The following is a 27,436-nucleotide window of genomic DNA, read 5'->3' as shown; positions in this document are numbered from 1 at the left end:
ATCCTTCTCTGAGCCACAGCCTAAAAACGTCCACAGAGTGGGGTGTGTGCTCAGAGAATGAGGAGATGTCGCACAACGGAAGATTACACAGCTGTTAAAATCATACGACAGTTACGTATCCCCTGGTTCAGAAGCATCTCCAAATTATGTTGTTTGGCACAAAAGCAAAGTGCAAAACAGTGCGTGGTACTTTTTAAAAAGATGTATTTCAGCCTGTTAATGGCATTAGCCTCTCTGCAAGGATACCAAAAAGTGGGCATTGGAGGACCTTGGGGAGGGGAATTGGGAGAGTAGGAGCAGTAGGTGGGTGACATTATGGTTTCTTTCTTTCTTTTTTTTTTTTTTAAGATTTTATTTATTTATTCGACAGTGATAGAGACAGCCAGCGAGAGAGGGAACACAAGCAGGGGGAGTGGGAGAGGAAGAAGTAGGCTCTCAGTGGAGAAGCCTGATGTGGGGCTCGATCCCATAGCGCTGGGATCACACCCTGAGCTGAAGGCAGACGCTTAACCGACTGAGCCACCCAGGCGCCCCTAAATATATTTTATTTTATTCTTAAGTAAGCTCTATACTCAATGTGGGGCTGGAACTTAGGACCCTGAGATTAAGAGTCACATGCTCTACCGACTGAGCCAGCCAGGCGCCCCTGTTTTAAATATTTTGTAAAGCAAAACTAAAAAGCAGGTTGCCTAAGAGTGCATATTATATATTCCTGCTTTAATTTTTTAATCAACATTTTATTATAAAAAAATTCACACATACACTCCAGTGAACACCCATGGACCCACCACTTAGATTCTATCATTAACCCTTTCTTACACTTGTTTTACTACATTTCTAACCATTCCTCTATCTATTCACCTATTTCAATTTTTTAATACATTTCAACGCAAAGGTAGGCTTGGGTTTTGACATGTACATGTGTATTGAGACGAGCATTCTGTAGATTCTGTGTGCCCTGGCCAGGTCCCCTTCTGTAAGATGGGACGGCCAGCCTGCAGCCTCTGGGAGAGGTGGCTGCTGACAGCCCACGTTTACTCCCCTTCACTGGCGAATTGCCCACCACGGATGGAGCCGCCTGGTGCACAAGGTTACTTGCAGCCTGCAGCCAATGACTGACTAATATGGGAAGGCAGGGTCAGTGCAAAGGGCCAATCTCCTTGCCTTAGGGAGGGACAAGCCCAAAACAAGATTTATGTTCCAGAGGCCTCCCCACTGCACCCTGTACACACACCTGGAATCAGGTCAAAGTTAGACTTGACCTGAGGCCACATCTTTGGTCAATTCCTTCCCTTTTTCCATCCTGCTTCACCCTGTCCCTTGCAGGTCTCCCCTGGGAGCACTCCCACAGTAGATCGCAAGCACCTGAATCCCTGCCTCAGGCTCTGCTTCTAAGAAACCTGACCTGAGACAACATGTATAGAAACACCTGAGAAGGTACAGACATCATATATCATATGGAAAGATGTATCATACAGTATTAGCTCTAAGTACCAAGTTTATAGAGGATACTTTAAAAATTGTCTTCTCTTTGATCTACAATAAACTTGCATTATTAGTGTATCAAGATGAAGTTTTTAAAAAGACTCTTTCTGAGTGCCTGGGTGGCTCCGTTGGTTAAGTGGCTACCTTCAGCTCAGGTCATAATCCCAGGGTCCTGGGATCGAGTCCTGCATCAGGCTCCCTGCGGAGCCTGCTTCTCCCTCTCCCTCTACCCCTCCCCCCTGCTTGTGCTCTCTCTCTCTCAAATAAATAAATAAATCTTAAAAAAAAAAAAAAAGGTTGCCCCTCTAAGCAGCCAGGCAAGGCAGGCCCAAGCTGGATTCCAGCCCCCACCTGCATAAGGGCACTGGGGTGGGCTTTCGTCCCTGAGGTGCGGCACCATCACAGCTCAGAACCCAGGAGACAGGACCCATGAAACCTCCCTTCCCACCAGGGATGGCTGCCCTGAGAAAGAGCAGTCCAAAGCCGAAGAGGAAAAGAAAGATTCAAGAGCCTCCATGGGGTATGAAAGGGTCTCACCACCTCGTAGAGACTGACATGTCTGTGGTCATTGAGCTATGTTGCCAGTTTTTGACTTTTTAAAATATTGCCATAGATCCAACAAATCTGTAACCTAGTTTTCATTTATACAGCTGGACTCACGAATTTCTGACATTCCTTTCATATTTCCAGCAGCGATTAGCCTTTTTCTTGGAAACTGAAGGGCAGTGCTTGCTCCCCTACCCACTGCCCCCTGATGGCACACGCCTGATGTCCACTTGGGAAGCTCAATGATGGCTGGGAACCTGGGCTCTGGAGTCTGTCTTGCTGGGCTCACCTCCCAGCTCGGCCTCCTATAAGCTGGGTAACTTTGGGCACATTAGGTAGCCTCTCTGAGCCTCCTTTTCTACCCCTGGTGGTAACACCACTGGCCTGCTGTGGGGGGTTAATCGATGACGCTCGCAAAGCCCTCAACACAGTTCTTCCCTGGCACCGGGAATAACTTGACAAAGGAAGACACTGTCGTCTTCCTCATCGACCAGCCTCACTTCTCTTGCTGACCCCAATCTCCTGCTAAACTCTCAGGGTGTCCCCTGCTCCCTGCAGTGGCTTTTGGGGTCAGCCCCATCAGCAGGTGGTGATGGTACAGAGTGTGGGGCACGGTCCCTGTCCTGCATGCACAAGCACATTTGGACCCCACCCTGTGCTGAGCCAGGGCCTCCCTGACCTGGTCCCCTCGGGGCTGGGGCCACACACAGGGAGTAGCCAGTTAGTGTGGCTGGAGTCACCGAGCAGGCTGACTAGGACTCAGTCTAGCTCCTCCAGGCACAGCCTTGCCTCTCGGGTCCTGCATCCACAGCTGCACCTCTCTGCACTTCTTCGGGGATTATAATCACTTAGAAGTGAGATGCTTCGAGGCTCAGGAAGCAGCTCCTTCCAGGGCCCTCGCAGCCCTGAGATAGTGTGGGGGACCTTCCCCACATCCTCCTGGTCTGGGGCTCAGCTCTGCCCTCCACGTCCCTGTGCCTTAGCCGTGCCCGCCTCAGCCCCCAGCAGAGGCCCTGGCACGTGGTGGGGCCCCAGCTACCCTTGCGGCCGGGGGAAGGAAGGAAGGAAGGAAGGAAGGAAGGAAGGAAGGAAGGAAGGAATAAAGGTCTTGATCATGATGACGATGATGAAGTGTCATTTCTGCGACTTTACCACAGACCCGGCTTGTGCTAAGTGCTTCCCTTGCGATTTCTCATTTAACCCGCCCAGCTGTTGTAAAGGGTGGCCCCCCGATGACCCTCCTGGGCCCGTGCGCGCTCCATCACCTCCATCACCTAGTGAACAGCAGAGCTGGGACTGGGCCCCCAGGGGCAAACCCCATTCTCTTAACCACCCCGTGAAACACAGTCCCCCAAACACCGTGATGGCTCGGACGAATGAGATTTCGTATGGAGGTTATGTTTTCGGCTAAAGTTGTTTTGTGGGAAGGCGCAGACTGAGGAAAAAGGGGAGCAGCACTTATCTCGGGACCGTCATGGGGTTACGCTTTAATTACTCATCACAACCCAATGAGGCGGTATCATTGCCATTTTCCAGAAGAGGAAACAGCCTCAGAGTGGTTTGGCAACATGTCCAGGGTCACAAAGCAATGAAGCAGCAAACCCAGGATTTGAGCTGCAGTCTGTCAGCCCCAGAGCCCATAAGGTACTGCTCCCCATGTATAGCGGGGCAAGGGGGGAGGTGCTGAGAGGGGGAGGAGGCAGCGTTGACCTGAGACAGCTGCGATGTGCACACTTACGCACACGCGCTCCCCGCCTCCTTCCTCTGGGGCTGCCAGCCTTTCTAAGAACCATGGGACTTTGTAGTCAGAGCTCCCTCGCAGCCCCTCCATCATACTGCTGGGCGGCCGGAGGCCCTGAGCAGGGCAGGAGCCGCCTAGGCCCCACAGTGAGTCCGCAAGCAGGTCAGGGGTCGGGGCAGAGGCGGGGCTGCTCCCCACCAGCAGCCCTGCCGCCCCTCCTCGGATTCTGGTCCTGGAGCCTCTGGCTGCTGTTTGCACAGTTCTGCTCCCCTTCCCCGGGCACACGGAAGGGGAGGCGCCTTTGGGGGTATAAATAGCAGATGGAGATGCTTCTCTCCAGCAGGAGTTAACCCTCGCAGCTCTGGGCACAGAGATGCTTCCTCCCCAAGGACAAAGGCGTGGTGGCTGTCAAAGTCGGGATATTGCTTAGAGAGCCCCTAGGCCTTGTCCCCCAGTGAGGTCTGTGAACCTGCAGCCCTGGCATCACCTTGGAGCACGTCAGAAGTGCAAAATCTTGGGCCCCACCCAAAGCCACTGAACCAGAATCTACCTTTTAACAGGATGCTCAGATGATACAGAGGGTGTTTCCTTGTGAAGATGGGGGAAAGTGGCTCAGAGAGGGCAGGGCTCCTCCCCAGGGTCACACAGCAATTCCCTGACAGAACTATATCTGGAATCTGCTCTTCCTCCCCTCTCCAATCCCCGCCCCCCACCATACCATCCCAACTCAGAACCCTGATGGGCAAGGATGCAGACCCCCAGTCATGCATGGGGGAAGAGGGGAGCTCAGGCAGGGATGCGTGGTCTAGGCCCAGCCTCTCCCCTGCAGCCTGTGCTCAGTCTACCCCTGGGGCAGGGGCCACCGTGGTGCCTGCCTCTGGGGGGCAGGCAGGCTGCTGCTCTAGGTAGGGGGGCAGGCAGGCTGCTGCTCTAGGTAGGTGGGCAGGCCGCAGTGCCAGGCTGACGCAGCTCGGGGTAGGTTTGGGGAGTGGGCCGTTACGGTCAAGGCCAAGCCTGGCCTATTTTCATCTTTCTCGGAGCTTCAGGAGTTTTCCTGAAACAGCTTTTCTGAAGGAGGCTGCCGGCAGCGTGGGCTAGGAGGAAGGGCCCCTTCTTCACCTTCCCCCCAACCAAGCTGGTCTCTGAGAAATGTGGAGACCATCAAAGGCACCCCCTTTCCCATCACTGCTGCCGCCATCCCCAGAGAAGAGAGCAGCTGCCCTCCCAGCCCAGAACACCCACCAGCTCAGGCAGGGGAGCAGGGCCAGGCTCCACCCACACCCCTCGCTCGTGCCCCACAGCTCACCGATGTTGGGGTGCTTCAGCAGGCGACAGATGCGGGCTTCGCGCTCCAGCTTCTGATGGTCTGAAACACAGATGCCCAGCTGAGTCCCAGGTGAGGGAGGAAACTTCGCCCACTCCATGTCGGCCCCTTCATGGCCTCTTCGGATCGGCACCTTCCGGGGCAGCCCCTGGGCCCCACCGGGATAAGCCGGCCTTTCTGGCAGGGGCCCGGGGTCTCCAGGAAGGCGATAGGATGCAGCAGACGTGGGGTGGCGGGGGCAGGGTTGCAGCCCCTCAGAAGTCCCTTCCTCTCTCTGGGCCGTGGTTTCCAGGGCTCTCAAATGAAGTGCATCCCTGAGCCCCATCCGCAGAGCCTGGAATGCACCCCCTCCACCAGGGCTGGCTCCCACCACCCTGCCACCAGCCTTGCCCCTCGCACGGCACTGCAGCCAGACTGAACTGCTAAATGGCATCTCTCCAGACCATGCTCAGACCTCCCGCTCGGGCTTAGGGGTCTTCACCCACCCATGCGGTTCTCTCGGCTTGGAACTTTCCCTCTCAACTTCCCACCAGCCCTTCACTGGCCACCACTCCTTCACTCCAACCTATCCTCAGATATACCCTCTCCTGGCAGCCTGTCCTGACTGCCAGGCTGGTAGGGGTGCTCCTCTGTGTTCTCAGGGCCCCGGGGCTACACATCTCACTTTGTCTCATGGACACCTTCACCGTTAAGGGCAAGAACTTTGTCTCTGTTATACACCTGGCATCTACTCACATGCCTGGCACATAGTCAGTGCTCAAGAAATAATTGAATTAAAGACTAAACCATTGAAAGATGACCCTTTTTAGGGGAGTGTATATTTCTCTGCAGGAGAAGAGCCGTATTAATTCACAGAGGCCACTTCCCTTATAGGGGACTCCGGGCCAGAGGCAGAGAGAGCCCCAAAGAATCTACAGACTAGAACCCGTATGTGGCTGCCTGGGGGCTTTACCCGGAGCTCTCCCACCTGCTTTCCAGGACTTTTGTCCACACCCCCAGGAAGAGAGGCCTTGCTCAGGATCTGCCCCCGTGGTCTCCCACTCTGAGGCTGCTGGGGACAATCCTACCCGTGACTCCCTTCAGTCTTCCCAACCACCCTGCACTGTGGGCATCACTGCCCCATTTTATGCACTTCTCAATTTCCTTTCTGGTGCTTTTCTCACAATTCCATAGCTAATGCCTTAATTTAAAAAACCAGCACTATACAAAGGGAGCCAGTAGAATACTCACTCTGTGCCAGGCACCGTGTAGAGCACCTTTGTATCCATCTCCTGTTCTCACCACAGCCCTTTGTGGGAGGGGCTTTCACGTTCTGACTTCACAGAGGAGGAAACAGAGGTTCCTAGAGGCTCAGAGTCAGACCTGCAGCCATCAGCGGAGCCACACTTGGTCCCCAGGCAGTCAGACTGCAGGGGTGAGCTTCACTGTGCCGTACTGCTCTCCACGCCCTAACTCATCACCACCACCTCCACCTGCCCCCAATTTCTGAATGGGAATTGGGGCGCATAGGAGGGAACTCACGCAGACACTCAAGGCAGAGCCAGGATTAGAACTCCAGTCTCTGACTAGCCCCTTCAGAGCAGGCAGCCACCAAGGAGGGCAATAAGAACGGAGAAAGACCCAGCCCTTGTGCCCAGGCAGCCAGCTCCCCTTTCCCCTGCCCCTTTATTAGAGCAATCACTGGCCTTCCTCTCTGGGCTGCAGAAGCCAAGAGCAATGCTGAAATGTGGCTTTTTCGTCAGCAAAGCAGGAAGTCCGCTCCTGTTTCCATAGAGTATAGTTCAACTCCCCAGCTGAAGGCTACAGGCTAGGGGAGAGGAGGTTGTCTACACTGGGGGACATCCCCCTTGGTCCCCCGGCCTCCCAGCTTCCTTCCACATCCTCCAGGATGGCAGGAGGCCAATTCCCATACAAAGGAGCGGCATGTCCATCCAGGGCTGCTGGGGGCCCTCAGTGGACTGAGGACAGCGGGATACTTTCCTGGCGCTACAACCCTGCCCCCACCCCGTCATCCCCAGCAGAACCAGAGATCGGGCCGGTCAAGTGGGGCCTATCAGAGGGGGCTGGGGCTCTGGGTTCAGGGGACGAGCCTGGTCCAGGCTACACATTCAGCAGAATTCTGATGTTTCCTCGCCACCTGAGGTTACCCAGGAACAGAGTTACACTGACAGCATTGAAAGGACATGTGGGTCACACAGCCTCAGACTCAGGCCTGACGGCCAGCCCGCACTGCCGGAAACGCCAACAGCTAACTAATCGTCTTATGCATAGTGCAATCAGCCCACATTGCAGCTTTCGATGCTAAAAGCATTTATTTGTTGAATGTATGTAAACATATATGTTCTTCAACAGTTTTTGTAACTCTGACATGTTTTTATTTTCTAACATTCCTCAAAGAAATTAGGGACTGTGTTTCTCTTGACCTCTGAGGCCTTACTCTGTTCTGTAGGTAAGGAAACTGAGGCCCAGTGATAAGGAGCTGTCCCGTTATCAAAGTCACTCAATAAGGTGGTCAAGCCTCATTAGAGCCCACAGCTCTGAGGAACCCCTCCTGGATGCTCTCCCCACTCCCGCCAATTGTCCTTGGCAGCCACAGACTTCTTATTAAAATATGAATTAGATGCTGTCACTCCCTGTCTTCAAACTCTCCAACAACCCTTCAAACTTCCCATTGTACTTGTAATCCAAACTCCTCACCACAGCCAGCCAGACCCCACTGGTCCTGCCTCATCTTGGCCTTGGAGCTTTGGCCACAGTGGCCACCTTTCTGGCCTCGGGCACACCAAACCCCTTCCCACCCCAGGGCCTTTGCACTTGCTGGGCCTTTTGCCTAGAATGCTTTTCCCCTCAGTCTTCCTGTAGCTGCCTCCTTTTCTCAGGCAGGTCCAGCATAATATCAGCTCTTCAGAAAGGTTCCCTGGCTGCCTTTTCTGAGGGTCCCTCCCGGTCCATCACTTCCTCACTACCCTATCTCGTTTTTTTTTATAACTCGTTGCTAGAGTATTTACATGTTTAATGTTCTTTACAGTCTTCCTCCCTAGAAAGCAGGTGCAATGAGAGCAAGACCTTGTCTGTCAGTCACGGCCATGCCCCAGGGCCCAGAGCCACTAAACAGCTTGTCTAAGGACCCATAACTAAGAAATGGCAAAGCTGGGATTTCAACCCATGTTCAAAATTACTATATTGCTTCCCCTTCTCATAATTAATTACTTAATAAATCAATCCATTTAGCTGGATACAGTCTCACAATGGTGAAAGGCCTGAGGGAAGCCTCCCGCCCAGGATTGCCCCTAATGCTCACTCTGATACCTTGTGAACCTCCTCCCTCCCTCCCTAGGGGCAGGCCTCCGGGGTGTTGGGGCGGAGGGGCCCTACCCTGCCCAAAAGCTTGGCAGGGAGGGATGAGTGAAAGTAAGGTTCAGGGTGAGGTTCCTGGGGCCAGATAGTGCCAGCAGGGCAGGGCAAGACAGAGCAGAGCATGGGGGAAATACAACTGGGCAGCCTGGAAGGCTCCGCCGGCAAAGTGGAGCCCGGCGGGGGGCGGGGGGGTAGGGGGAGTGCTCCAGCAGGCAGATGTGACTCTGGCCTGAGGCACAGGAACCAGGGAAAAAATAGACTTCCAGGTCTCGGAAGAGGAAATGCCCAGACCCTCTAGTGGCCTCAACAGGGCCCCTGATCCTGGGAGGTTGGCGGAATAATCCCAGGGGCCAAGAATGCCGGGCAGGGGTGGGGAGTAAGATGAGGAAGACGGGAAGGCTCTGTCTCACTGCCTCCTTCACAGCATGGACCTGAGGCTCAGGGGCAGCCTGGATGAGCTCATGCCATGCTTCTCACCCCATGTCCTGGGACTGGTTGCCAGGGAGCTGAGGAAGTGACCCCTGAGCACTCGGGTGGACAGTGGTTACCATGGAGGTCTCTGTACCCCCGTCAGTCACTCCTGGCTGCACCGGCCGCATCCATGTGCCCAGAGTCCCCTAGAATGGTAATGAGTGTCTTCTGTGCGCTGAGTGAGGCTGTGGCTGGAAGCCGACAGAGCCCCTGGCAGGGAGTTACCCCTGAGCACACCAGCTATCGTCACTGCGGGAGCTGGGGCCTCACCCGCTGACTCCAGCCCTCCAGAGTGGAACTAAGGCAGCCGCATTTTTTTAAAGGCTCCCAAGGGGATCTGGCAGGGCCTGAGACAGGCAAAATTTTCACTTTCCATTCCATGTCTTTGTGACTTCTTAAAATTGTTTACACTATGAGCGTTTTATCTAAAAGAGTAGTTTTAAAATACATATGAAAAATATCTCCTGGGTTGGGGAGCCACTCAACAGAAGAAGAGGCTGACCTGGGTGGGGAAGGAGAAGCCGCAGCTCCCTGGGGTTAGGGGGAGGACGACGGACGCCCCGGGTGGGCCAGGTCCCTGCCGGGAGCTGCCAAATCCCTGGGAGTGCCAGCAGGAGAAGCTTAGGGTATGTTGCCAAATATTCAACAGCAAACCACTCCCTCCCCAGGCACCGTCAGTGGCAACCAAAGGAACTTGCTAGAAGCAGCTCGCTTCCTCCTCTCCCGCTGGGGAGAGAAGCATTGGCAGTTGGCAGACTTCTTTTTCCCCCTGAGAACCTCCCCATCCCCACCCTCCACACTCACCTAGGCCTGGGCCACCTTCCTGTAAGGATGTCAAAGGCTCAAGAAATTGCCAAAGACAGGGGACTTGCTGATTTCCTCCGGGCACGGCCCAGAGTCCTCACTACCCAAGGAATGCTTTGGCACCTTCCAGAAAAGAGGCAGTGCTCCTTCCATCGTCCCCCATACACATCTGTCTCCTCCTGTCAGAGTGTGTGTGTGTGTGTGTGTGTGTGTGTGTGAGAGAGAGAGAGAGAGAGAGAGAGAACCAGGAGGCGGGGAGCGGTGTCGCTCTGAGAATGCCGTGAACTGACCCAAGTGCTCCGGCATCCAGGGAGGACCCTGACTCCTGACCCTCTCTCATTTTGAAGCAACCTCAACCAGTCACCCCGAGTCGTGGCTCTAATCTTGCCCCCTTGTATCTCAGGGATTGGGACATCTCCTTTGACCATGAGAGACCTAAAGCACAGGAAGCCACCTGATTGCCCCTCGTCACACAGTAAGCAAGGCAGATCCCAGCATCTGGACATGAGGCCACACTCCTGCGGCCACCCTACCTGCCCTGGCTCCCTGCCCCCAGCTCCAGCTCCAGACTTTCCACCATGTCATCCTTCCCACCAGCTTCCATGCTGAATGTGTGCCATCTCGGCCCCTGGCCCTCAGAGAACCACCCTCCACGCGCCCAGCCTCTTCTCCCTGCAGGACACTGGCTACCTATAGGGGAGTTCAGTAACCAGGAGAAAGTGCTGGGCTCCCAGCAGCACTGAGCCAGAGAGATGAAAGGCAGCAACACGCGGTCCAACACGGGGCCTGCTGGGAGGCCTGCGGGGGACCATGTGAACATCCTGTACCAGTGTCTACGAACCCCACCCCTGCTGGGCCCCAGCCCCAACACAGCTGCCGCTATGCCAGGTGAACACCTGGCCACTACACCAGCCCCTCCCATGATGTGTCCCGTGCTGCACCTGTACCCGCCGCACCCAGCAGGATTCCCTCCGCCCCCAGGCCTCACCAAGGCAGCTTAGACAGCATTCAGAGCGGGCACTGGATTTTTTAAGATAACCTTCCCCAATGCACTGACCATGGTCGCTACTGTTACTGCTCTAACCACATGCTAAGGGCAAGAAGCAAGGCTCCTGGGCAGGCTTTCCAAGTTCCAGTATCCTCATGGATCACCAGGGTACCTTGTTAAAAGGCAGATCCTGATTCCTTAAGTCTGGAAACAAGAATGTGCATTTCTAGCCATCTCCTGGTGATGCTGACGCTGCTGGTCTAGGACCACTTCCCAACTGGAATTACCTGGGATGTTTTCCAAACCAGGTCACACCCCACATGGATGAAGTCATAGCTGCTGGGGGTGGGGCCCAGGCATCAGGAGTTCTGGAAGCTCTCCAGGGGTTCCAGGGTGAGGACTGGTTTGGGAGCCCCTGTTCTAGGGAATATATTCAGGGAGGAGAGGGCGGACCTGTGTGGCTGAAGCCAAATGCACCTGGAGTTCAGTGGACACTGGTAGAGCCCCGGGAACGAGTTGGGTGCTGTCCTAGGTACTGGGAATACCAGGGGATGAGAGCCTGCCGTCCCTCTCTCTTGGAGCTTGTAGCCAAGATGCGTGTTAAGCAAGGGACCAAGCCAGTGAATGGGATACAAATTGGGGGCAAGCCACCATGAAGGTAACCAGTAATAACAGATGTAAAATGGGGGAGACGCTCTCAGGTGTAAGGGTCAGGGAAGTCTCTCAAAGGATGTGACACTGAGCCAAGACCTGAAGGTGAAAAAGGACCAGCCTTGTAAGGAGCCAGGGAAGGGAGTGGTGGGTGCACAGGTCTGGAGATGAGCAAAGAAGCAAGTGGCAGAAGGGCATGAAAGGAAGTCCCACCTGGCACCTTACTTCACCTGGGTGGGAGGCAGAGAGCCTGGCCCGTCTGAGAGGCTGTGGCCTCCAGTCTAGATCCCCTAAGGAAGGAAAATGGAGGGGTCTGTTCTCCTAATACCCACAGGAAGAAGAATCTCCCTGCTGCAGCATCCCCCGGGGGACAGACCACAGGTCGGGCTCCTGACCCAAGGCGTCGAGGGAGGGAGAGCCCCGGAGGGCGGGCGAGAAGTGGACCTGCCACCTACCTCTGGCTGAGAGCTTCTTCGTGTTGATGATCTTGGCAGCATACTCCTGGCCAGCCAGCACCTTCACGCAACGGCGCACCACCGAGAAGGCTCCCCTAGGACAGAGAAGGGGGCGGAGGTAAGGACAGGCCCAACGGATGCATCGCTAGGACAGGCCCAGGTTCACGCGTCTGTACTGTGCTGGCTGGGGAGCCCTCCTGCAGGGCTGCTCAAACTCATGGGGGCTGCGTGGCCTGACTCAGGGACAGGGCAGGGCTGGAGACCCAGGAGCACCCCTGCCAGCGGATTATGAGGACCTTGGCCTCAGGAGAGGTGAGCCTTCCAGAGTTGTAATAAGTTGGGCTCACCAGGTTGTAAAGCATTAGAATCATGTAGTGTCAGAATCACAGTCAGTATTTGGGAGATATTCCTTCCATATTGTAACATATAGAGCTCCTCATTATTTAATCATATGGCTGTCCTAGGATGTACCCAGCCAGTCCCCTATCAGTGGGCATTTAGGTTAGTTCAATCCATAGTTCCATCCATATTACAAACAGCACTGCAATGACTAACCTTCTCTGTGTGCATTAGAATTACATTTCCCATGTGTGCAAGTGTCTGTGGATAAATTTCGAGAACTGGTATTATTTGGTCAAAGGGTAGGTATTATTGGTAATTATGACGGATGATGGGAGATTATCCAGCTTAGAGATCGTACCAACTTACTTTCCCTAGTATGTGAGGGGACCATTTTCCTCCACCTTTGCTCACAGTGTGTCATCAAACTTTCTTATCTTTGCTAGTGAGACATGTGGGAAATGGTGACTGACTGTAGGCTTGATTTGTAATTCTCATATTGAGTGAGGCTGAGAATCTTTTCATGTTTTATTTGATTTTTTAAAAAGATTTTATTTATTTATTTGAGAGAGAGAAAGCGAGAGAGATCACAGAAAGAGAGGGAGAAGGAGACTCACCGCTGACTGAGCGGAGAGCCCGATGCGGGACTTGATCCCAGGACGCTGAGATCGTGACCTGAGCCGAAGGCAGCCGCTTAACTGACTAAGCCACCCAGGCACCCCTGTTTTCGTGTTTTAAGAGGCGCCTGGGACTTGATCCTCAAAGTATCAGTGGTTGGGAAACATTTGGAGCGAGGGCTGTGTCAGTGCTTTGCATGGGGACACTGATTACCGCCATGTGGAATGTGGACCATTTCCCAAATTGTTCAATTTTTTGATAAAAGCCTGAAGTCTGGATATTTATGTGAAATTTCCCAATTTTTAAATACTGGCACCTTATTCTAAAAAAAAAAATCTAAACATGGTATCTGGCCCAATAAACCCAGTGTGAGGGTCTGATCTTGCATCTAGGAACGATATCATACCCCCTATCACAAAGGTCATCGGTGCAGCTCCTTCGCACCCCAGAGGAGGCCCTGAAGCAACCAGACACTGACCGTAGTCACCGCCATGAACACCCTAACCACAGACTAATGGCAAAAAGCAAGTCTGTGGGCAGGTTTCCCCAATTCTAGTGTGTCTATGAGTCACCAGGGTATCTTATTAAAATGCAGATTCTGATTCCTTACGTCAGCATCAGCGGTGAAGCTGAAGGCTCGGAGCTCCAGTGCAGCTCAGTGTAGACGGCTCAGGGATCACGTAGCTAGCCGCAGGCGGGGCCAGGCCTCGAGCTCAGGTATTGGCACCCCCACCAAGGGACCTTGCCACACCCAGGTTCCTGACATGGCCACACCTCATCACATCCTCCAAACTTGGATGCCCTATCCTCAACATAAGGACGGGTCCAACCCCAGGAAGCCTGCAGGTGGGCCCAGACGCCCTCTCTGCACACACCCTGGGCATGGCGTCTCTGGTTTCATGTCTGAGCAGCACGAGTGGAGTGAATGGAAAACTGGAGAGGGATGAGGAAGAAAGAGCCAGGAGGGGGCATGAAACCAGGAAATGTGACCTTGTAGGAAAGCACTAGAAAGCACTAGACTATCCACTTGCACCAGAATTCCTGGGCAAGTGGATCGTCTCACACAGCAATGGACTTTCCCTGGGGTGTGCACCTTTGCTGTCCTTCCCTCACCCCCTTCCTGCCCCAGGAAAGCAGCAAGACCTGCGTCTCCTTCCCAGAGAAGCCTCCCTGTTAAGGACTCCCTCACCCGTGCTCCCGGAGCACTTCGCCCCTCCCCATCTAGCCCAAGTTCACGGTTGCTTGGTTGCTCATCCTGTTTGTCCCTCCCACCTGGCAGTAAGTTCCTGAAGGTCACGTCCACGTCCCTGTGCCCCGATACCCAACGTCCGCTACCAGCAGGGCCTCCGTCGATGTTACTTGTAGGAACGGGAGGTGGATTGAACCCACAGTGAGAAAGACTGAATGAGATGAGGGAGTGGATTTTATGTCAGGGTGTTAGGAATAGGAACAGGCATCTGGAGAAGGTAGGGCACCACTGGTCTCTCGAAGGTGCCCACCCTACCCAGACAGGGGGATGGACCCAAAGACCTTCAGTTCCCTGCCCAGTTGGTGGCCACGATTCCCAAAGGCCCCGGGGGAGAGTGTTTAAAGTGGCCCCTTCTGGGAAAGGTTGGAGAGCTCCAGTGAGAGCAGGGGCATGGGAGGAGAGGGGCTGTAAGCTCCTGCGTGCAGGGGCTGGGCCCTGCCTCACTCACCAGCATCTAGCCCATGTTTGGTCCAGAGCTGGAGGTCAATTAATGTGGTATGGAGGGATGGAAGGATGGAGGGGTAGGGGGAGGAAGGCAGTGAAGGAGGAATCGGTATAATTTCTCCACTAAAGAAACAAATTCTTTTTTTTAATTTATTTATTCATTTGAGAGAGAGAGAGAGAGAGACCACAAACAGGGAGAGGGGCAGAGGGAGGGGGAGAAGCAGACTCTCCGCCAAGCAGGGAGCCCAATATGGGGCTCGATCCCAGAACCCCGAGATCATGACCCAAGCCGAAAGCTGACTTCAATGGACTGAGCTACACAGGTGCCCCAAGAAACAAATTCTAAGTAAAAAGTAAAAAAACTAAGTAAAAAATTACGTTCCAAGCAAAGACCTTAGACCAGTGGTTATCAAACTGGCTGCTTTGGAACCCCCTGGGGATATTGTTAAAGTATGTATGCCAAGGCCCTATGCAGACTGAACCAAACCAGAACCCCTGGGCGGGGGTACAAGGGATCTGTATTTTCATTTAACATGCGGTCCTGGGGATTGTCTCCTGCCTGCCCTCTGGGGGAGTCCTGCTAGATGCCCTGACATCAGCACCGACGGGGCTGTCGCATGCAACTCTCTGCAGGGATTCTTGGCAGTCCCCCGAACCTGGCCTCTGCCCTAGGAGCTGAGGACCTAAGAGCCACATCTATAAAATAAGAGAATGTACATTTGCTAAATTTCGTTCTCGGAACACAGTGCCAAGCTTTTGTGTAAATCCCAGTTTCTAACTAGGGGTCCTTTTTTTTTTTTTTTTTAAGATTTTATTTATGTGCTTGGAGCGCGTGAGAGAGAGCACAGAAGGAAAGGGAGAAGCAGACTCCCCGCTGAGTAGGGAGCCCAATTCAGGATTCGATCCCAGGACCCTGAGATCATGACCCAAGGGGAAGGCAGCTGCTTAACCGACTGAGCCACCCAGGGGCCCCTAACTGGGGGTCCTAACTAGGTTCTAACATGGGAAGGGCAGCTGCAGGGGCCACGTGCCCGCTGAAGGACATCCCGTGCCTCTGGAAGTAGGTATGTGCATTTTTTTCTGGGGCAAGGATGCATAGCTTTGAGCAGCTGCTCAGAGGGAGGAGTTTATCAAAACCAGTTCAGAGCTACTAGTCCGGAGGGCACCAGCCTCTCACGTACCCGAGAAGGTAGCCTCCTTTTAAATGCACGTGCACTGCTAAGATCCTTCTTGACCACAGCGGGGCTGCGGAGTTGGAAATATGATCCCCATTTAACTGATGGGGAAACTGGCTCTTCTGACTCCACCCAAGGCAGGGAAGTAGGACCCTCAGGAGCAGGGGCTCTGGGCTCGCAAAGCTCTGTGGTCTGATCGTGACTTATCCTCAACTGTGATATTGAACTTGGCACTTCACCCCTACCTATGCAGCCTCAGGTCTCCATCCGCCCCGCTCGCCACGGTGCTGGGGGTCAGGGAGACAAGGGGCAGAGGAGTATCTGCAGCAGAAATGAGACTAACCTCCTCTCTTGGGTATATTTTGCTTTAAAAAGGCCTATTTCTGCACTGCTGTCCTGCAGGAGCAAGTGGCCACAGCCCAGCAGCCTTGGCAAACAACACAAAAGCCAGCCCAGTCCTCCCCGGGCCCTGAGCTGAGCAGGTGGGCAGCAGGCAGGAGGGCAGTAGCTGGGCAACAGCACGGGGCAGAGAGGGGAGGAGGCCAAGGTGGGGAGCTCGGGGTGGAAGGGAGTGACCGGGGGTCCTGAGAGGAAGGGACGAGGCCTGCATGTGTGAAGCCAGTGTGAGTGTCCATGGACGGGTCCGGGGAGGGTCTGCGAAGGTGTTCCTGGGTGACAAGGGGTCAAGGGGGCATGTCTGCCCACAGCTGCGTGTGGGCAGTCCCGTCAGTGCCCTGTGCATGAGATCCCATGAGGCTCTGGGTACGGCAAGGCGCACATGCATCACCCTGGGTGTGAAATACACAGAATGTGGCCAGGGAGGTGTGTGTGTGTGAGACAGACAGACACTCGAGGGACAGAATCTCAGCTCTCTGCCCTGCTGGGAGGTCTTGGACAGAGGCCTGCCCAATATGGGCTTCACCTTCTTTCATCTGCAACATGGGGGTTCGGGTGGGAACGAGGCTAAATGGTATAGAACCCTTTCCACCTGTAGTATTCTGTACCAGAATGTCCTGTGATGGTGGAAACACTCTGTGTGGCCCCATGTGGCAGCCACTAGCTTCATGGGTTATGAAGCGCTTGAAATCTGGCTAGTAGGACTGAAGAACTGCATCTTTAGTTTTATTTCATTTGAGCAGCTATATGTGGCTACTGACCGCCATACTGGAGTGTGAAGTTCTATGGGGATAAGGACAGGGACGCCTGAGCCAGGCCAACCAGAGTTCAAACCGTGGAGCAGCCACTTACGAGCAAGCTACTTAACCTCCGTTGGCCTGTTTCCTCCCCTGTAAAGTGTAGATCAGAAGAGTACCCGCCCCATGCAGCGAGATATAATAAGGTATGCAATGGGTTTAGCACAGTCCCTGGAGTCTAGTAAATGCTCAAGAAACAAGGCCTTTTATAGGCATCATTATCTACGAAGTGATGAGAACAGCTGGCATCATCAGAAATAAAATGGACCTTGTTTGCCAAGCCTGGGGAAGAGGCAAGCCAGGAGAGGAGGTTGTGGGGGCTGTGGTGAGGAGGGGAAGGGGGTGCTCCCCAGGGCAGAGCACCCTGCCCCTATGGGTGGGCACCAGCAGGCAGGGAGGCCCTGCCCGGCTCTCCAACAGACAGATGGAGAGGGCGCGGTGAGAGTGGGTCCAGCGTGGCTGAGAATGTAGGAACGTGCTAATGGGCCGTGAAAAGCAAGATTCACACTGGGAAATTGCTTTCTGGCTGCCTGGCAGGCTCGGTGTCCTGGGAGATGCTGGCTGTCAGCCCGCAGGGGCTCACCGCTCTCTCTGGCCTGAAACAGCCCAAAATGCTGACATGGAAGCCAGGAGAGCATGGGAGCATTCGATGGGGAGATCAAAGAGCTGGGTCCTCACCCAGCTTGGCTACCAGCTTGCTTACCCTCTGGGCCTCCGTTTCCCCCATTTGAAAGATGGGGATGAGGACCCCCAGCCATACCTCTTTCCGGGCCGTTGGTGAGAAGTCTCTCCTACATAGGGGCGCGGAGAGGTTCCTACTGCCCGAGACTGCTTACCGCCCATTTCCTCTAAAGTAAACCTCCCCACCTTGACTCTGATCTGCCCAGAGCCCAGGGCAGGCCCCTGGGTCTCAGCCGGCAGAAGACTGTTTCTGGGGGCCTTCTGGAGACAAAACCCCCCTCCACTCTGGACTCCTTAAGGGGCTGATTGTCAGGGGTCCTGACAATTATTAGGGTCTTCTCTCCACTGGCTGCTTCCTCAAACACACACAGGTTTCCCTTATTCTGGAAAAAATAAATAACCATCCTGCTCCCCTAAATTTTTTAAATTAAAAACCAAGAACCTTTCTCTCGACCCAACAGCTTGGGCCACTTCCTTCCTCCCTCTTTGCTGCCAAACTTCCAGAACAAGTGTCCGACATGCGCTGCCTCCTCTTTCCACCTCCCACACTCCATGAACCCACCACAATCTGGTGCCCACCCCCGGGCTCCCTGGAAGGAAGCTGTGCCAGGCCTGCCCACCCAATGCCCCCCCCCAGCCCCTGCAGCCCAGTGCTCCTGACCCACTTTGCCTGCCTCACACCAGGCGGCATCTGGCCCCACTGACCTCAAGCTTTGAGGTCCATCCTCCCTTTCATTTCTAGGTGGCTCCACTCTCCCTGGCACCCTGCCTCCTCTCCTCCCAAATCACTACCCCCGTTCTCTCTCCACTGCCCTCTTACCATTTCTCTCCATCCCCTCCCCCAGGCCCTGGGTGGTCGTGAACACACCTAAAATTTCAATAAAATGATTCTGTGTCTGTGCATTATTCTGGGCAGAGGACGCCTACTTTCCATCAGCTTCACAAAGAATTCTGTGACCCCACCACCCCTGCAAATGGTAAAGGCCACTGACCGTCATGCAAGATTGAAACCTGCGTCTCTACAGCCCCTCCTCTCGCCAGAATTCCAGTCCCGAGTTTCGAGCCACTCACCATCTTGCCCGGATGCTATGTGACAGGCAGCTCATAATCAAAATCCTGTCTCCCCAGGAACGTCTCCCCACTGTCAATTAAGACACCTAAGCATTCTACCTCTCTGAGATGAGCTGGGGTGATTCCAGAAAGTTCCTGGTCAAATGCAGGCAGACCTATTATCTGTGAGAGGATTAGCATCCTGAACCTGTTGGTGGTCAGTAACTCACAACCCAGGTTAGCTATTCTGATCACTCAGCAAAGAGCAAGGCCTGGGGGTATGGAAGCCAGACCCATGGAGTCAGAATGTCTGGGGGAAGGGACGGAGCTGGGGCTGGCCGCCAGAGCAGCTCCACTGAGTGGCCAGGGTGTGGGCCACGTGTGGCTGCACGAATGAGGAGATGCTGTGCCCAGTAATATCTTCCCATTAAGGTCCACTCTTTCCCCATTTCACAGATGAAGAAACTGAGGCCAAGACTTAGGACTCCTGACTCATTGTCCATTGCTCTCTCCAATAACCCATCCTCTCGGATCAGAGGGGGCCTTCACCTGGGGTCTGTGGGCTTTAGGGCAGAGGGATCCATGGGAAATAATAATGCTGTAGGTTGTCATGAGTATGCATTTTTCTAGGAAAAGTGCCTGTGGATCATATGAGATTCTCTGAGGGCTCCTAGATTTCCAGAAGAGTTAAAAAGCTGGGGTCAGATTAGCCAAGAACCAAAAGGGATACCCTGTTTCCATAACACCCACCTTTGACTTCTTTAAGCAAATGCCTTCACCTTTTTGGGCCTCAGTTTGCCCATCTGTGAAATCAACTGTGGGTCGTTTTTAAACTTGCTCTCTCTTATTTATTTTCAAGCAGCGATGCCCTTTTAAATTAACAAACAAAACACAGCTATGCGGGTCCCTGAATGGAACTAGATCAGAAGAGATAGGGACTGTGGGGGCTGGAGACCCCATTTGTTTGGTTTTCTCTCTTCTCCCCAGTTCACCACAGCAGCTCTGCCCAGAACTCCACAAACTACAGCATTTTACAGGCAGAAAATTCTAGGACCTGATTACGGAAACCACACATCTCCCTCCTCCCATCCCAGGCTGCAGCCACCCACGGCCAGGCTCCAGAAGATGCAGCAGGGACTCAGTGTCTTCGAGCTGTCCCCCACCCCACAGGCCTGCCCCATGCCAACCCAGCAGAAGTCTCGTGGGGGACACAGAAGGCTGGGAACCTGAAGATTCTGTTTGCTGCGGGGAACATTGAACCAACAGAAGTCCCAACATATTTCTTGTTTTGGCTGTGCATGGGTTTTCTTGAATGGGTTACAAAAAGGGAAATCGAAAAATATTCGCAGACCTTGGAGATAGGGCCAGAGTAGACAGAGCAGAGGGGACACGGAGGGTCTGTTTCTCCCCGGGCTCCATCCACCTGCACACCCTGAAGGCTTTCAGAGGTTCAGAGAGCGAGGCTCCAAGGGGTAAGAGGGCCAAGCACCAGACTGGGAAGAGGCTGGAGTGCCCTACGCTTGTGTGTCATAGGCTTGTGTGACTTCCGGCATGGCCCTGGCCCTCTCTGGCCTTAGTTCTCCATCCATAAGACAAAGGAGCACCCCTCACTGCAGCATTCTGAGTGGGACTGAGGGTATTCTGGCCCCTAAACCATCTCCCACTTCATGCTTGCGTCATCTCACCAGGGAAGGCAGGAGGAAGATGGAGGCAAGGGGTGAGGGAGGGCTGTGAGTGTGCGCATGGCAGGGGCCAGAGTGCTCCCTACATCCTGAGGCCGTGTCCATCTGGGGGCCTGGGGTAGGGGGTGGCGGTGGGAGAGGAACAGTTCTGATAATTTGGAAGTCCTGCCTGTGCTGAGCTGAACTCCACCTCTGCGTTCCTCTACACTTTGGCTCTGCTCAGGACACCCCTGCTCAGAGGAGAGGAGAGGAGAGGAGAGGAGAGGAGAGGAGAGGAGAGGAGAGGATACCCCCCACCTCCACTCTGAGGGGTCTCTTCTTCCTGCTCAAGTCCTCCAGCTCCTCAGCTTTCTCTCACTTGACTTGGCTTCCAGAATCACACCACCCTGCCCGCCTCCCTCTTCTGGATAATCTAGAAAAGGCTTTTACAATTCCTTCTAGGCCCTAGGCATCAAAAGTTGGGGGCAGATTGAGCAGGCCTAAGAAGAGTAGGAACACCAACCTCCCCAGGACTGACATGCCCCATCAAAGTACACACCTCAGAGCCTTTGCCTGTGCAGTTCCCACTCTGAGGCACACTCTTCCATCCTCTTCTTTCGATTAACTCTGATTCAACCTCCAGCTCTCCAGTGTCACCTCCTTGGGGGAGCCTTTCCTGATACCTTCTTCATCCCAACTAGTTGTGGTCTCTGCATCTCAGAGCTCCATGTTTGTGCTCATAGTTCTTATCTGGCTGCATTTAAATAATAACTTCTGGGGGCCCCGGGGTGGCTCAGTCAGTTAAGCGTCCGACCCTTCATCTCAGCTCATGTCCACTTCCCATTAGGCTGTGAGCCCCAAGGGGCAGAGACTACATAAGTCTTGCCTGTGGTACCCCCTGGGCTCAGCCCAGGGCTGGGAACAGAGCGTGCGCTCAGGATATACTTGTTGCATGGATGCAAGAGGCACGGACACGTTCCTCCTTTCACGTGATCCCCAAGGCCCTCCACCTTCTCCAGCACCAGCGCCTCGGGGGGTGGGGGCAGCCACACCCTGCCAGGACCTGGAGGGCCTGGGCTGGGCCTCAGCCGGTGGGGACATGCTCTGGGGGCCGCACCGGCCTGGCCTAGGGTGCAGGTTTCCCACGGTGCCTCAGAGACGATCGGAAGAGAAGGCACCACGGGTGCCATGCGTACAGGAGAGGGTGGACTGTGGCACGGGGACCTGCGCAGAGAGGGGTACGGGCAGCTCCTGTGCTGTTCCCACTCTGAGGGACACTCCGAACCCAGCCAGCATCATCCTGCTCTCCCCACACTGGGAGGTACACTTGGGCCGATGCTCTGTTGGAGCCGGTGTGTGTGCGCATGCGCGTGCGGGCACGCACGCGGGTGCAACAGGATGCGGGGTTCCGAGGCTTTGCCGCCCTGACCGCACGGAGAAGGCCAGGGTCCCGCACGGTAGGGTGCTGGCAGCAGTTTCACCGTGTGGTTGCGCGGGGAGGCGGGCGGGCAGGAGCGAGGCTCGGCGGAGTGTCAGTGTGTCTCAGCCTGCGTGGGGGCGGTGTGTGGGGGCGGAGGGCCGCGGCGTGCACCAGAACATGTGCGCGCCTGCCGCTCGCCGGGAAGGCCTGGAGGGGGAGGAAGGGAAGTGTGCCCCCTTCCCTGTTCCTGCCATCCTGCCCCCCCCCACCCCAGCATCCCATCCTTGGCCTTTGGCCCCTGCACAGGATCGGGTCTCCCAACGTTAGCTTTAACCCAGCCTCTGCCTATGGCCTGGGGCTAGTTCTCTCTGGGCTTTGGTTTCACCATCTAGGTTATAAATAGACAATGTATTGGTCCTTCCAGTTCTGATGTTCTGGGAGTCTGGAATTTCCCAAGTGTGCCTTCCACAGAAGGAAGCTAAACAGGGTAGCCCCTCTTCTGGGGCATTTCAGCATCTGCGGAGTTATTCTGATCCCCAGTTCACAGATGGTAAAGTTGGGGTTCACAAAGGACCGGGGATCCCCATGGGCAACCCAGTCAATCAGAGCAGAGTCACGATTGGAAAATAAGCCTCAGCTCAGAATTCTCTGACCCAGAAGGCCACAGCCCCTCTTGCCTAGTAGCATTCCTCAGAAACCACAGCAAGAGGGGTCCCTCTCATGAACTGTCCCCCCATATGCAGGGTGCTGGGCACCTGCACGCTGGCCCGTCCACCTTCTCCAGCCTCAGCCTGCTTCGTCAGATGCATGCATAAGCCCTCTGCCTCCCTCAGAGCTAATGGATGGAGAAGTGTCTCACTGGCCCCAGAACTCTGTGAATGGGAGAGGTTATTAGGAGCAAAATGAAAGCACACCCCCATCTTTGGGTGGTGTGTGGGTGCACAGGTGCTCTCTCTCCTCAACATTACCCCACTGAGCCCCCTGACAACTCAGCCAGGGAAGGACGGGATTGCTGAACACACTTGCAGGAGGCTACAGCTTGTATCCCATGAGGGAACCTCAGCACCCAGGACCCTGGTAGCTCAGTGTGGGAAGCGGCCTCTGGGCCCCATGCCCCCTGCCCAGGCCCAGTTCCTAACACACAGCATGGGGGTAAGAGGGGACAGGAGGCTCTGGAGCCAGCTCCTGCCCATCACTCTGCCCTCCTGGCTCGCCCCCCGAACCCCTCCCCCAGCCCAACACTGCCCTTGAGTGGATTTCGGATTCCCGTTTCTAGAGAAAGAGTGGGCTGCACGCTATCCAGTCTCTCTTCCTCAAGTAAAATTTCCTTCGGAGGCTCTTTCTGTATAACGCAGTGATTACACAGGCTGCAGGGCCATTCTCGCCTCCCTAACCTCTCCTGGAAGTGGGATCCAGAGCTCAGAGAATGTCAAAGGCTGGAGGAGGCATGGTCCTTCTCTGCCTCCTGGCACCTGACCCCTTCCCCCCCACACACACATCCTGGTCCTCGGAGAAGGTGGGCTCTGCCAGGAGCTCCTGCTCAGCTGTGCAGACCTGCTCTGGCCACGAAGCCGCCGTCTCTGCAGCCTGCTTCCAAACAAGCTCCTGCACCCACCCCCCACGGTCTGGGCTTTTATTTCTCGAATCTCCTAGGAGGAGGGAGGGTGGGCATCAGGCAGCAGTGAACGAGCTAGGCTCCGGGTTCCACCTCGACCTTCTGGGGAACCTGGAATCAAGATCCTGGCTTATCTGAACTGTACGCTGAGGGGGACTTATGTCCAGTAGCATCCAGGGGCCCCAGAAGCCCCTGCCCAGGGCCCCTGATGCTCAGGAGCACACCCCGCCCAGCTGGGTGTGCACCAGGTGGGAGAGGGGCAGCCGCTCTTACATCTGTAGCCAGCCGACCCTGGGCTTCTAGAGGGCCACAAGTCACAAGTCACAAGGCCTCACTGAGTAGGACACCAGGAAGCCCTCGAGAGGCACAAGCCCTCCTCTCCAGCGGGGTAGCCCCGGACCCTGCAGAAGGATGTCCCAAGGCTCCCCTGCCCCCTGCAGGACCGCCCCAGCTGCCTCTGCAAGTCAGCCTAACAGTGATCCAGAGTGGGCTCCTGGAATGGGGGCTCAGCTTCTGGGTGGAGACTGCAGCGTCCCAGCAGGCAGGGACTGCGGGTCCACAGTGGAAGGCTGGGGCCCTGCAGTTGTCTTCCCGGCTTCTCCCCGCAGGAGAGGAGCCTGGTCAGGCCCCTCCCCCAAGCTGGGCCAACTCCAGACAAAAGGTAAACATGTGGCAGATCCTAGCTGCAGGCTTCTGCCTGCCTCACCTTGGAGAACAGCAGTCCCTGCTGAAGGCCCACTGTGCGCCAGGCTCGTCACTATGTCTTCACATGTGCCATCTTACTGCATCCCCATAGCAATTGCTTTTATCTCCAGACGACAGGCGAAAGGGGTGCCGTCATGTGGCCAGTGTCACAGAGCTATGGGAGGCAAGCTTCAGAGCCTGGGCTGTGGCCTGGGCGCCGCCCCTACCTGCCCCACTGGGCGCCTGGCGTGCAGAGCAGGAGCCCCGGCTGCTCCGTGACGTTTCCTGGCCTTTTTAACCCCTGCATCAGAGGCGTGGAGGCTCCTTCTCTCCCGGTACAAGCATCTTTCACCCTAGGGCCATCCACAGCCTTCCTAAGGTCCTACAAGCTCCTGACATTGCCCACAACCTTTTGTAGATTTGCGCATTTCTCTGGAGAATGTGGACTTGGACTTTCATCAGATTCCTGGAGGAATACGTGACCTAAAAAAGGTTAGGAGCCCATATGTTCTGTAGAAGGAAGAGGTCTGAAGTCAATCCGACACGGACTGGCCGTGCTTGCCACCCTCGGTTTGCCTGCCATGGCCACACCAGGGCTCCCCGTCCCCTGGAATTCTGCCCCTGCCCCGGTCCTGGCAGACAGTGGGGTCGAGAAGGCTCGAGAAGGCTCTCTGCGCCACGTCACCCCCCAACCCTCTAGCACCCAGTCTTCATGATATCCATCTCCTCTTGGGGCAAAACATCACTTTTATTTTCACTTGAAGAGCCTGAGTCACGTCTCAACTCCATTCCACTGCCCTCTGTGACGCAGCCCTCCCAGCACCGAGCCTTGGTCACCCCCTGAAAGGCAGCTCCCAGCTCCTGGGGAATGCTGGCATTCCAGGGGGCACGGGAACCCCGCTGAGCAGGGGCCCTGCACACTTGAGCAGACAGCTTCAGTCCTCTGGAGCAGCCTCGTGCCCGCTGCCCACTCCTGCCCCCAGCACAAAACACTCTCAGAAGCACAGGAAGTCTGCACACAAGAGTGACCACACGTCTGCACATGGGTGTGTGTCTGTACAAGGTACCTGGTGTGTACCTGTGAGTGTCGGGATAGCCTGGTATGTGAGTGTGTGTGTGTGTGTGCGTGCAGGCAGCCTACTTGTACACAGCCACAGGCCCACCTCCCACACATATGCAGACACCAGCATGAGCTCACACATGCCTTCTACACCCACACTCCCACCCGAGCCTTTGGCCCAGGCCTCACACGCACGCACATAAACCTTCCCGTGTGCATGCCCCCCGCCAAATGTGCATGTCCGGACCTCGTAGGGTTACCACCGTGCCCAAGTCCCACACAGGCACCCTTACGCAGACATATATTTGCACATCCCAGACCTCACACACACTCTCCTGCTGACGTGCACACGGCCCTGACCTGCCATACAGTGTGCACACACAGTGACGCACATTCACACCTGCACTCCCATGCACACTGGCCGGTGACACCCCTTGGGCCCCTTGCACGCATCCACACTTGCAGGCCTTCCACATGAAGCCCACACCAGCACCTCCTCCTGGTGCAAACATGGGAACACTCGCATACTCTCTCAGAGCACACAAGTGTACCCCAGAGTCAGTCCTCACACAGCACATACAAAATGCACACTTGTGTGTGCGCATCCGGACCTCACACCGGCACGTATCTGCCACCAGGGCCCCTCTCCCCTGAGCTCCTGCTGCCCTAGCAAGGACCACCCCAGGCAGGGGAGCCGCTTTACCCAAGGGGCGAACTCTGCCTCCAAACTGTACCCCTCCCCTGAGCCATCCCCAGAGCCTCCACAGACCTAGCTGGGGGCATCCAGCATGCTTTCCTAACACTCCACGACCCCAAGGGGCTTTCCTCTCCCCCATCCTCCCACCCTTCTCTCCACACCAGTCATCAGGGGCATAAAATGAGCTCTGGGGCCGGACAAATTTGCCAAGGGATGAGAGCTGGTATACCACTAGCCCCTGAAATGGTAGCGCTCCCCCCAACTTGCCTGAGTGCCCCTCCCTGCCTCTTCATGCCCAGGGAGCCCCACCAGTCCCTCAGTTATTCACCCCTGCTGTACCGATGCCCTCCCTCCAAGAGGAGCTGGGGGGAGGGAGGGAAGAAGGGAGGAGATGTGCTTTCACGGAGAAGTTGGCCACTCCGCACAGTCACCAGTGGTGTCCAAAGTCAGGAAGGACTGACTACCTGGGAGATGGTGAACTCTCCCCCATCAGAGGTGCCCAAGTTGAGGCCAGATGAACACCTCAAGAGAAAGTCGGCAAGGGGTTCTGGCCCTGGACTCGGCTGCCCAGGAAGATCCCTTTTTAACCCTGAGTTTCTAAAAATCTGTGTGTGCCCAGTCATGTGCACTAGGGTGTGTGTGTGTGTGTGTGCGTGTGCGAGCACTGGCATGCACCACCAACCCTTCACCCCTACACACACACTCACCCGGCTGGCCTTGGCACATCTGTGCATCCATGAACATGCCTACACCCAGCTCTGGGCACTCTGCACAGGCGAGTGTCCCCCCAAACATGCAGACTTCCTCCCTGTGTGTGCACAGGAAGCACGCAGGTGCACACCGCCCGCCCGTGACGCTGACCCCCTGCACCCTCCAGAACTCTCCGAGGTGCAACTCACTTTCCCAGTTCCTCGAAGAGCTGATACTCTTCTGTGAAGCGGGTGCAGGTGATGGTGGCCATCCTGGCGCTGGGTGGGCAGGCGAGGCTCGGGGCTGGAGGACCAGGACTGGGGCTCTGATGCTCTGCTCCCGGAACTAGGGGCTACTCGCCTGCCTGTGCTGCCGAGTGCGAACCGAGAACCAGCTTGACTGACGAGCCCGGGGCTTCTGAGCAGGGCACTGTGGCTGCTCACAGCCTCCCGAGCCTTCGTCAGCATCCAGGTCCCCATGGCAACCACCTCCGAAACGCCCTGTTCCCGTTGCCCGGGTAACTGCCTCCCCAACACCTGCCTGCCTTCCACTGCGAAACCTGCTCCCGGACGCCCTGGCCCTAACCACACACAATACTGCAGGCCTGTGAGGGCCCAGGGACAGGTGGACCTGGCACCCCCGAGGTACTGGACTGACAGAGGGGTCTGGGGAGGGGGAGAAGAAGAAACTTAATCCACAAGTGATCATCTCTCTTCCCACCTCCCCCACCTCCAACTGTGGGTCCCTTGTAGCAGACAGGATGGGATTAAATGGGGCAAAAAGGCAGTTGCCATGGTAACGGCCAGTGGGTGCCACATTCTGGGATGGTCCCCAGGAAAGACAGGATGCAGTTACCCTGGCAACTTCATCTCCTCTGGAGAGACAGGTATTGCCCCGTTGCCCTGGCAACAGCTGGGTTCTAAGGTTTACAGGAAGCGATGGCTAATTCATTGGGATCTCTCTCCCAGTGGATCACTGTAGTCTATAACTGTCTCTCTGCTCCCCTCTGTATTTCGTTTTTGCCTCTACCTCTGTCTT

At 55.4% G+C, this 27,436-nt stretch overlaps 1 protein-coding gene across 5 annotated transcripts in view; it reads right to left on the bottom strand.

The window, feature by feature from the left end:
• The window catches only part of CAMK2A (calcium/calmodulin dependent protein kinase II alpha), a 61,894-nt gene extending 35,055 nt beyond the window's left edge, over window positions 1-26,839 (bottom strand). For all 5 annotated transcript variants that reach the window (XM_034656874.1, XM_034656875.1, XM_002918160.4 and 2 more), the window contains exons 1-3: window positions 26,608-26,839; window positions 11,823-11,917; window positions 5,079-5,138 (exon numbers count right to left, since the gene is read on the bottom strand). In XM_034656874.1, the coding sequence (XP_034512765.1) occupies window positions 5,079-5,138; window positions 11,823-11,917; window positions 26,608-26,669 (217 nt within the window). In that variant the 5' untranslated portion in view covers window positions 26,670-26,839. The remainder of the gene's footprint in view (window positions 1-5,078; window positions 5,139-11,822; window positions 11,918-26,607) is intronic.
• Between the last annotated feature and the right edge of the window lie 597 nt (window positions 26,840-27,436).

The sequence above is a fragment of the Ailuropoda melanoleuca genome, chromosome 3 (genome assembly GCF_002007445.2).
Source record: "Ailuropoda melanoleuca isolate Jingjing chromosome 3, ASM200744v2, whole genome shotgun sequence".
In the NCBI taxonomy this organism is placed as follows: domain Eukaryota; kingdom Metazoa; phylum Chordata; class Mammalia; order Carnivora; family Ursidae; genus Ailuropoda; species Ailuropoda melanoleuca.
This window is presented reverse-complemented; position numbering and strand designations above follow the sequence as displayed.